The sequence below is a fragment of the Xyrauchen texanus genome, chromosome 43 (genome assembly GCF_025860055.1).
Source record: "Xyrauchen texanus isolate HMW12.3.18 chromosome 43, RBS_HiC_50CHRs, whole genome shotgun sequence".
Lineage (NCBI taxonomy): Eukaryota > Metazoa > Chordata > Actinopteri > Cypriniformes > Catostomidae > Xyrauchen > Xyrauchen texanus.
In genome coordinates this window covers 26,890,747-26,902,912 of record NC_068318.1, presented here as the reverse complement: position 1 = coordinate 26,902,912, position 12,166 = coordinate 26,890,747, and the positions used below count along the sequence as shown (strand labels likewise).

Below are 12,166 nucleotides of genomic sequence, written 5' to 3'. Positions count from 1 at the left end.
ACTTACAGTGCACTTATTACAGGGACAATCCCCCGGAGCAACCTGGAGTTAAGTGTCTTGCTCAAGGACACAATGTTGGTGGCTGTGGGGATTGAACCAGCAACCTTCTGATTACCAGTTTACCAGTTATGTGCTTTAGACCACTACACCACCACCACTTCAAATCATCACTTTGTAAAAACAGCTTCTTGTACTGGTCTTGTGCAAATTTTACTCATAAAATGAGGCAAGAAGTCATTGATAACACATTTAAATGCCACATTAGTTGATGTTTTACATGTAGTCTGAAGTGTCCTCGTAATTTCATGAACTTAATTGTACCTGTAAACGCCTCACCCAGCAGTGTGGTCGGTGTCTGAACGTTCACAAACAGTGTGCCGTTGCTCTGCCGAGCAAAACCATCAGTGCATTTGTTGTAATTTTTACTCGAACAACAAGAAACCTGTTCGCCCAAGTATAAATTAGGTTTACAGCTAAGAATATTACTGTGCCTAGTTCTGCTAAAGCACCGCATCGAACGCAACAATAGCTTTTGTGCGGAGAAAGCCCATGGGAGGGAATAGTGCCTGAGATGCTTCTCCATGCAAGGCCATGTTTGCTGAGATTCCTTCTGCCTACCAACAGCTACTTCAGAACTGCAAGCCCTGGACTTAATTAGCTCATTAAGGGAGGCAGTGGATACGCTGCCTTCATTTCAGCATAACTCAATGTCACGAGAGCAGTAGAGAGGAGAGGTCAGTGGAGAGAGAAACATACGCTGTTGACATGAATAATGTTTGTTTAATCAAAATATGTTCAGCCAGTGGAAGGCCCTTGTTATTTCTCATCAAATCCTTTCCTGAAATGAACCAAACACTCAGTTCACCTCAACAAATCTCTTGTAATATTTACTATAGAAAAGACATCAGTTAAATGAATAGTTGACCCAAAAATGAAATTTCTGTTGTTATTTATACACACTCATGTTGTTCCAAAAACATTTGCTGTTATTTCTTTTGTGGAACACACTCACGCTAGTCTCACGTAGCCAGAGCTTTGACCATGGCAAAGGTCCGGGACCTAAAGTAGCGTCAATTGGCCAAGAATAGCCCACTTAGACAGGAAAAGTGATGTAACTGACATGTTAAGTGACCAATCACAGTCAAGTTTTGTCATTATGTGGTGTTCAGGGGCAGGGTTATTGGAGATGTATCATACCATAATAAAAGAAAGACATGGGGAGAGAAATCATTTATACTGTATGATGGCACACAAGTCTCCACGGGTGATAGCACTGAAACAAATGAGCAAATAGCAGAAAATGTGAAGAGTCAAAGTACAGCACAGACAAAACTAAGCAAGCAAAGCAGAAAGTTCAGCTCTGCTGGTAGATATCCGCTTTCTGCTGCGTGCCTCAAATTAAATCTAAATATCTTTAGTAGATGTGATGTCACAAACATAGCAAACTTGAGCAAATTTTGAGATTATTTCAGCCTCAAAGGTGCTCATTGTGTCAACATGGAACCTTGTGAACGCGATTCGGCTTTCAGGCGGACTGATGAAAAGTCCTGTGTGCGTCCACTTGCGGAAGTTCCATCAAACAGGCCAATCAGATTGCCGCTGATCTGATCGCAAAAGTGTTTTAAAATTTGAATGCTATGTGCATCGGACATAGGCTGCATTCCACTTCACTTTTAACATCCACTAGCTAACTAACCTATGCACTTCCCCTCTGGGGAATCCCCGCTGCAATTTTGGCTGTCCATTCCACTTTGTTAAGTGATTTAGAGAAGTTTCTGTTGACAGACCCTCAACCCCTTGATATTGACTGAGGGAGCAAGCCAGCTCTGATGTACGCTTCAGGCAGCTCCATATCCCACAATGAAACTCCATTGTGACATAACAGCAAATCATGCTTCATCAACACCCCACCCAACCACAACTCTAAAGTATGATGGAAGTGAAGTTAGGTCAGCTAAGCAGTTTAGAAAAGTTATATTGAGATTTAACAGAATAAGACTTGTAGCTACCTTAAACTTTTTCACACAGTTATATCCTCTGCATTCATTGTTATATTACCTTTTTCGTTTTTTAAAAGCTTGATTAATCCCTTTTAACAATTAATTTGAATGAGATTTATACATAAGCTTCTGAAATTACAACTAAACTTTACCTAAACCTGTGGTTACATCAATCTCCAAAAATGTTGTTTCCTCAGGTGCAAAAATAAACTATACTAAACTAAACTAAATAATTCTACAAATTGACATCAGATTTGAATATGCTGCAAGTGATCAAAGGTTTAGGGTGTTCCAGTTTAACCCACTGCATGGGTTCCGCCAGTAGTGGACATTTGGGCAACATAAGCAATAACGTACATCAGAGTCCACAAGACGGAGGGAGTTCGCGAGGGAAAGGCATAAACATTTAAATTGGAAAGCAGCCATAGAGCACGGTCTGTGGGTGGCCCATGGACGGTCCGTGGGCGTGTCAATCTGAAGCTGAGACTACGTCCACACTAATGTGTTTTTGTATTGAAACACCTTCATTTTGCTATGTTTATATCTCTCATCCACACTGGAACTGCGTTTTCAACCACTGAAAATGGAGAATATCGAAAACGCTCACCATAACTGCATACTTTAGAAAACAATGATGTTAGGAAACTGAAAACTTAAGATGTTAGGAGTTTTTAAACGTGACACCATTTTTTACATTTAGGTCACAAATGTGAGTGTGGCAGGGCGGAGGGCGGGGCCGGGTCGTGATCCTACACACCCGGTCCCGTATTAGGCTAATCAAGCCTCCGTGAGGGATAAAGGTCGACTGCAGAGGATCATGCGAGAGAGAGAGAGATCGTTAACGGACATGTCTGTCATATGTGTGTGTTTGTCTTTTGTTTAAGTTTTATATTAAACTATTATTTATAATGACAAGCCAGATCTCGCCTCCTCCTTTCCATTGAATACTTTACAGTGAGCTTTACTGGATGGCTTCAGAACAATTTGCATATAGTGAACAAGTCATATGGACTACTTGGTGGGGGTTATTTTTTAAGATTGCAGATGTGATGAATACAAATGATTTCTTTGCATGGATAAAGCTGAATAAAGATACTTTAAAAAAATCTGCTTGGGTGTTCCATGGACAAAACAACAGCACCCATGTTTGAAACGACATGAGGTTTAGTAAACGAGACAGAATTTTACATTTTGGGTAAACTTCTAATTTTAAATGATTTCCAGAGATTAAACAGCCTATTCCTCAGAGCAACTAAAACACATTTAATCTTTTCTGTTAGAAATGAATCTCCTTGGTTTGTAAAATCAAACCAAAAATGACTTTAACAGCATAACCTTTGTCCAATGCCAGATTTCTCTAAAGATCTTGTTTTTCATCTATTGTTTGATGCAGTAAATGGCATGTCTTGCTTTAAATGCCAGATTTCGGCTCACACTGGGTCAGACCGGGCATCTCAACGAGACCTTCGCCTTTCCACTGTTCCATCAGGGATGCACACTGCAGTTAAGCTGTCAGACCGCATGAGTGCTAAGGTAAAGCTGCTCAGAATAGACAAAGCAGGAAACAGCAGCTGACACGCGGCCACGGAGACAACTGCAGCACCTGTATTGACTCGTCCTCCTCCGTACCTCAAATAACACCAGACCAGCACTCAGTATTTACCTAACAATAGGAGGAAGGTGTCAGATACTGAGTGCTGGGGTGGGTGAACACATTTTTCCAGACAGGAAAATAAAACCTGAAATCAGGTTATTTCAGACTGGCCTTTCACTGGTCCACTTACATGCTAATACTCCAATTTAATAAGTTCCTTCAGGTTGCTTCATTTATTGTGTCTAGCAGAACTAGCATTTCTGCCAGAGCTGTGGTCTTAGTGCATTATTATATTGATGGTCCGTGTCCCATTTTGCATACTTCAAACTATGCACTAAAAACAACCTTGTCTGGAATAATATTATTAAACCTAAATTTTTGCAAAATAACTTTTACATGCCTCATTGTACGTATAGTGGCAGTTACCTGGTGAAATAAACACTACAGTTTTACACAAATCATTAGTAAAATGGAAAACTATCAGTTCATGAACACTTAAGCTCCATACAGACATGCCGCGATTTGATTTTGCTAGGTGGGCTCCACTGTCACCCTCTTCACTCCTATTGGTTGTCAGTTCTGAAAGTCACTCCTCGTTTGCATAAAGTTGAACTTTGTCGTGTCGCTCGCCACACCCACATCTAGTCATCAGAGGTCCCTGTCGATCGTGTCGCCGGAAGCCGAATGAGAGCTAGTCGCTTTGTTGCTGGAAGTCACTGCATGTGTGTGTGTGTACGGGGCTTTACTTTCAGGTGTCAACTTAAAAAATAAACAGTTAACATACAATGACCTCATAAAATTGCACATCTTGATACCACCTTAACCATATACCGTAAGAGCTAAATTCAGCCAAATTTGTTACCCTAAAATTCATTATTAAATGCGTTTTAAGCTGAAACAGTTTGTAACATTTAAAGAGAAACATCGAAAACTCCTCCAAATAGCGCTTGTGATTTTTCCTTCTTGGTGTTTAAGCTGTGAATGAATAAACGATGTGAGCCTGGCAGAAAACTGCTGCTGTTTTTGCTTCTCTATGTGAACAGAATGCACTAATGCAACAGGACAATTAGAGCAAAAAATACACACATGTGCAGTGCTGAGGAACGGCTCAATTTCATTAAGAAGTTGTATCTAACGACTCGTAAAAAACAGAAATGGTGGTGCCATCTGTTCAGAAAAAAGCATGGGGAGAAAGAATGAAAGTGAGAGACAGAGAGAGAGAGAGAGAGAGAGAGAGAGAGAGTGGGAAAGAAAGAACCTCATTAGCTTCTTCCAGCATATATGGCAACATACAACCTTATAAAAAGTAGTCCACCAAAAAAGTAGTCCTGTTTAAAAAAAAAAAGAACTATTTAAAAATGTTAACTACATAAAAAACAAATTCTGCTTGCTTTTAAACCCTGTGATCTGCTTGCCCCATAGGCTTTCACTGTAAGTGTGTTACTGTAAAAGTGTTTTCTGTTTGCTTTAACACAATGCGAGACACTGAAGTGTAAAAAACGAAAAAGTTTCCTGCTAAATAACATAAAATCATATAAATCTTTTTTTTGTTTGTCTTGCCTTTCAAGTGGACGACATGTCACAGTACACAGCAGAGTTAATAAATATTTCAACTGTATCATTTTTTAATCCTGATGAAGGGTTGTGTTTTGAGTCTTTCATTCTTGGCCCGAAAAGCTCAGACAAAGCAATTCCATACCGGCCTAAAAGTTTGGACCTTGTTTTCCCTCCCCTGTTTTTTAAGAAACGTTTCTCTCACAGAAATATCCAAATGTATGTAGTTATTTTCAGGGTGGTCGAAAGCAAAAGAAAAAAATTCAACAAAAATAAAATCCATTAGATACACTTAAAAACTCTCAGAGATGTTTTCTCAGAAAACACCCAGCAAATGTCTGCCAGCGCCATAGGTAATATCATCCTGTTGGGCCGCCTATAAATCCAGAGGTAACGCTGAAACTAAACCTCCCCCAAATATTTTTGAAAGAAATATTTGGTTTTTCCACAATGAAGGCATGAGGTGAGAGCATGTGGTTTGGATTACAATCTAAACCGTTTTACGGTATCTCAGGAAAGCAGGAGTATAGGAGATCATTCCAGCTCTGGACCTGAAACACTCCTTCACAATCTGCTGGCCATTTCTTCAGTCGTGTCTCTAAGTGCCGTGAGATTCGTAGGTCACACTGTGGCCGGTGCCATGAGACACTTCAAAGCAATGGTGACCAACTTACTAGACAAATGGGGGATAAAACATCATTAACAAGGAATCAAAGCAGTGCTTTCTATATTTACTTTTTTATATATATTGTTCTTTCTTTCTTTCATATGTTATCATTCTTTTTTCCTTGTTCTTAGTTTATTTGTTTTTTGGTTATTCTTTTCATAGTTCTTTCTTTAATTAGTTTGGTCTTTTGTTCTTTCTTTTCTCTTTCTCTCTTTCATTTGCATGTTCTTGCATTATTTCTGTCCTCTTTATTTAAGTAGTTCTTTTTTTTTTAAAGTTTATGGCGGCAAGAAGGTCCTTTCTGTATGGAGTTTACATGTTCCCCCCGTGTTTGCAGGTTTGCTCTGGTTTCCAAAAACATGCAGGTTAAGTGAATTAGAGACTCTAAATTGGGGTTGCATCAGGAAGGGCATCTGGTGTAAAACTTGTGCCAAATATATATATATATATATATATATATATATATATATATATATATATATATATCTATATATGCAGACTACAAATCACAAAGCGGACCCTGCACCAAGTGGGACAAACGCTAGGAAAGTTTTTTCTTAAGTTTATTATTTCTTTAATTTGTTTGTTCTTTTGTTTTCTTCCTTTCCTCATTCTTTGTCTGATTGTTATTTTTCTTTTCTGTTCTTTCTTTCGTTTGCTTGTTCTTTTGTTCTTTCCTCTTCCTTTCTTGTTTGTTTGGTCTTTTGTTTCTTCTTTCATTCTTTCCTCAATCTTTAATTTTTTGTTCTTTTGTTCATTCTTTCCTCTTTCTTTTGTTTGTATGTTCATTCTTTTGTTTGTTTGATCTTTAATTCCTTGTTCTTTTTTCATTTGTATATTCTTTTCTCCTTGTTCTTACTTCTGATGTTTTGGTCTTTCGTTCTTTCTTTTTTCATTTGTATGTTGTCTTCCTAATTTTATTATGTGTGCTTGGTCTTTTGTTCTTTCTTGCGTTTGTTCTTTTTTCTTTTGTTTGTTCTTTATTCTTTCTTTCCTCGTTCTATTTCATTTGATATCTTTCCTTCTTTTCTCATTTTCTTTTGTTTGTACTTTCGTTTTCCCCTCATTCTTTCATTTGTTCTTTCTTTCCTCATTGCTTATTCATCTTTTTCTTCCTTTCTTTTTTCTCATTCGATCGCTCTTTCTTTCTTTCTTTCTTCAGTTAGTCAGATGTTGGCCTTTGAGGTTGGGTAAGGTGTAATACAGTCAACAAGTGTGAGGTACAATATCACACTTTCATGACACTATCAAAACATACAAGCAAACACACACACACACACACACACACACACACACACACACACACACACACACACACACAAATACACATATACAGCAACACCACTGGTGTGCCCTGTGCACATGTAGGGCAGTGTGAGTGTGTGTGTGTTTTGTGTGTGCTAAATTGTAAGTGTGTGTACAGAGAAGGTAAGTATCTGGTGCTGTGTGTCTGGTGGGGAGAATGTCACTGTGATTTCTCTGAACGGAATGACAAGTCTCTCAGTGAGGGCTGACCCTGCTGTGATGTGCTCTACTAATTAAAGACAGCTCTGGGTCCCTGTGGACACACACAGACACACACACACAAACACGCAAACACACAGCTGACATGGTACAAGTGAAGCTGGGCTCATCGGTACTAAATTAGAGCTAGGTGCTGAAAAACTCCCCACAGTACAGTTCCTGATTTAAGTTGCTAAATTACCATAGCCTTCTGGAAACAAACACACACACACACACACACACACACACACACACACACAGAGAGAGAGAGAGAGAGAGAGAGAGAGAGAGAGAGAGAGAGAGAGAGAGAGAGAGAGAGTCTAGTTACTCCTGGCTTTGTGTTGTTTTGCTATCATTAAAATGGTCCATAATCCTGAGGGAAGTGTATATCCTTCTTAGTGTTTACTAAAATGCCAATTTTTTATCTCAGCAAGTTATGCATGGAGATCTATTTAGTAAGCATAAATGAATATATAAAACATAAATTATCACATTGAATATCATTTTGCCATGAAAATATAATTTCAGTATAACTATGACCACACATGATGTTCACACAGCAGCAGAATATGGTTGTCAGTTTATTAGTGCTAAATAATTTCACACAGTTCTATTATAAACAAGAGCGACAACCGTTTTCCACAATCAAACTCACAAAACATTTCTGAAATATGTATTCACTCTAAATTGCTCAAAACACATATTTTGGCATTGACTTATTTGGTTATTTGTTAATGGAGTATTCAAATCACTTGTGTAACCTGTTGTATAAACAGGACAATTCCAGAGTTAACATTGTTGTCAATCCTAAACATTAATTGTGTGAGCACATTCTGTGGCACCAGGGAGATATGGCAAAATAATTAAATTTAGATTTTTATCAAACATATGGATGATTCACAATTCAAATGTTATGTTCTTTATTAAAAATGCCAGTCTACCTGGTTAGAGAATAATAGAATAATAGAATAATAAAACTGCTAAATAATTAGCAGGTATTCATTTTATCTAAACCAAGCCTATCTAGAAATTTATCTAGAAATCACAATCCATAAATGATCAACTTTATCTAGAAAGTACACATTGTATATCAAACAATTCGTGTGTATATTCATAAACCCCTGCAGATAGAGATGCGAACTCTAGTGGTTCATGCTGAGCAGTGCAGCAATATGAAATCATTTATCATTACAATTCAACTAGCAAAGTTTGTCAAAATGATCACTTTCCAAAGGTTGGCTATAGATACAGTACACTTGAAACACGTCACAGAACAAAGTATTAATTCGCAATACATTTGAATCATCATGGCAAAAGGAGTGGTGGGTGTTTGATTATCCCATATATAGCCTATCCAGGATTTGAAATGAAGTGCCCATAACTGTAATGTAACCTACGCGTTTTTAAAAATAAAAAAAGGAGACCGTTCATTAACATGCGCACACCGAGGCAGTTATGGTTTTAAGCTAGTGTATACCAGCATGATAGATGAAGCTGAGCTACAATCACACTGTACAATCGTACTGGGAATATTACCACTTTATATCAGTCTGATTACATGCAGCTGATCAGATCGGGAGTGGCATTAAGACAAGTGCTATGGCTTATTCAGCCTTTGATGGATTTACAACATATCTAACTATACGCGTTTGCAATATTTTTTTGCCAAATCTCGATTAAAAAAAAACGCCTAGCCCTATGTGACACCAAACAAACACTACATTAAACTGTACTATGAGGAAGCTAACAAATCAAATTTACTATGGATAATACGTCTTTGTTTATGACAGACAAATTGTCCTTATGTCATTGCATTTCTCCTACATGTGAAGGCCGATGCAGAAACCACTTCCATGACTTATGGTGAATGAGGTGTTGGCTTAAATAGGTTGTGACCTCATCAAGGTTAGGGTTTAAGATACTGAGGTCAAGTAAAGAAATATTCCATTATTCCGAACGCTACACTCAGCTTTTGTTATTAAAGTCTATTTGACAGCAACATTCACAGGGCAGAGAAAGAGAGAGAGAGAGAGAGAGAGAGAGAGAGAGAGAGAGAGAGAGAGAGAGAGAGGGCAGCAGCAGCACACAGCAGGATGTCACTTCCTGACCTCTGGATCTGAATGCCCATGTCATCTTCATACTTGACAGATACTTTGCTGCCCCTGGAGATCTCATCTAAAAATAGATTGATCTGCTTTCTATCTTAGATCTGCTTCCTAACACGCTCTTTATGTTAGTATGGTGCAACACATGTGAAAAGTTTTTGTGTTTTTACAGTATATATGCATTTTTTCGACATTCAAATACTTTCATCTATCGAATGTGTAGAAACATTAGTGGCACCGATAATGCACACCCCAGCTTTAATGCTTTGTGGCAGAATTCCCTCGTATATTGACTTAATAGCATGTCTTAAAACATTTTATGTGAAATAACTAACTAGCTAAAAGCTAATCTTTCCAAAATACAGCCTTGTGTGGAAGACTGTGGACGTGGCTGTATAGTAGCACTTTTTGGTTTGTCACCACTTTGCCATTTTCGAAAATTACAGCAGCAGTGTTGAGAGAGGATAAACCGGTATGTGTTATTACAACAACAAAAAAAAACATCTCCTTTGTAACTACAGGAGTCATAACTGTTGCTACAGGAAATAAGATGTTCTTTACCGTTAGGAAATTATCAGTTATTTCCAAAAGAAATAATTAGCTAATAAAAATGCAATGCTATCAGGCTAGACAGACAAACAGACAGACAGGCAGACAGATAGATAGATAGACACTGTTTATATACAGGTATGAATGGTGTCCTTCCTCTTGTGCTGTGTTGGCATGTCTGCGGGTGGTTGGATGATGGTGCCGTGAGATGTTGTGTTGTTTGCACGGCTTGTCTGGCACAGTTGTTTAATGCAAGTAATGAAAGCACGCATCATGATAATTGCTGTGGCGTTTGTTGCTGTATGTGCATGAGTCTGAGCTCCTCTCGTCTCTATGTGCTGCTAATTGTCTAGTCACAACACTTCAGTAAACGGCAGGACAAGAAAGCACACAGGTATTTTTACAGTGCTACATAATTAACGTCAACATGACATCAACATTTATGCCATTTAGTTTCTTAGTACACTTTCCGTTTTCAGTGCCAATATTTCAAATGAAAAAAAAAATATGTAAAAAAAAAAAAGGTTTGCCTTTGTAATATTTCATCATTATATAACAACTTGCTCCGCCTCTAAAAACGACTTTCCTTTTCAGATGACGTCACCAAGCCCTATTATTTTTCAAGCCTTCCGCTACAACCACCTGTTATATAAATAGAACTTTTCCCGATACAATCAAATTCTACTGCATAAAATTAAGCCTGTTTTCATGTGAAATGCGTCACACAACAGAAGTAACTGTTCGCCATTCAAAATCTCACTGCGGTGACACCACAGTAATATTTGCACCATGAATTGTGTTTAGTTTCCCTACCCCAGTTTCTCTGGTATCTATTTAATGTTCTATAGCCAGTTTGCACTTCTAATACGGCACTGTACTGAATTAGTCTCTCATTCACATAGGACATACAATTTAATGATTGTTATGACAACGACAAAGTTTGAGGATGCTCTAATGCGGCATTTCATTTGGACAGAAACAAAGCCTAAAACCGAAGATACAACTTCAAAACATTTCATAAGACTTTTATATATTATAGTGGTAAATATGTGTCTTTTTATGAATAACAAATTATAAAAAATAAATAAAAAAAACATTATTTTATCATTTCAAAGTAAACAAACGAACAACGTCATTATGCCATAATCAAATCTTACAATATAAATAGTGTATAAAGGGGCTGAGAACTTGCAAGCTATCTTCTGACACCAAGACCACTTGTGGACAACACGTTTGCATGCATAACTTAGTTTACGAACATGATAGCATTAACAAACTAGTGCATAATATACCTGAATAAAATAACTCATAAACAAGTCGCATTCAATATTTCATCAACAGTAGCCTATCTATTTTAAAGTCACCTTCATTAGACGAAACTACTGATATCATCGACCAGGTACATCAACTACTACTAAGTCTGCCAACCTATCTACTACATGTTTACCTGGGATAAACACAAGAAACAATCCTCATAAAAGCAAGAGGAAACTTACCCAAGAACAGGGCGCGAGCGCTGGTAGACATCACTTCTCCGGACAGCACTGAGAATCCAACAAAAACGTCTCTTTTGCTCCTCAGAGTGAGCACATTGAGTCATTGAAATGATCTCTCAGTTTTGTTCTCAACATAAACGCAGCGACATCACCGGCTGAAACCACAACAAGCATCTCTAAGGTGCCCAAGCGTCCTCGCGCTCTTTCAGAAACGCCCGTGTTATCTGCGAGAGATGCCCGGAGAACCGAAGTTCTCCTTCACTTGAACTAGGACGCGTGTCCGTTATCTCCGTCCTCCTCTCCTCCTTCTATCGCTCTCTCGATGGTGAGGGGAAGGAATCACAGGCTGGAAAAGGTGTGTGAGGGTATGTGGGGACCTCTGCAGTTAAAGGAGAACACTTCTTATAAGGAAATACTTACGGGACACATGCAGGTGAACGATTATTGGATATGAGTCTCTCTTCGATGCCAGAGAGGGTAATACTTTATTTTAGCCAAACATGAATTATTAAGTAATTAAAATAAATGTAAAAAAATATGTAAAAATTTATATAAACGTAATTTTTCATAAAGAAAAATCTATAAGCATGTATTTATATCATTATACAGATAAAATATGAAAACATTAATATAAATAATTAATTAATAAACATGGATCAGTAGCTCAAACACATGAAATAATGAATAGGTTATCTATG

General features: G+C 37.9%; 1 protein-coding gene across 1 annotated transcript in view; it reads right to left on the bottom strand.

The window, feature by feature from the left end:
* Positions 1–11,777, bottom strand: part of LOC127635658 (CXADR-like membrane protein) — a 75,904-nt gene extending 64,127 nt beyond the window's left edge. Inside the window, exon 1 of the mRNA XM_052115843.1 lies at positions 11,469–11,777. Coding sequence (XP_051971803.1) covers positions 11,469–11,499 — 31 coding nt within the window. The 5' untranslated portion in view covers positions 11,500–11,777. The remainder of the gene's footprint in view (positions 1–11,468) is intronic.
* Positions 11,778–12,166: the final 389 nt, after the last annotated feature.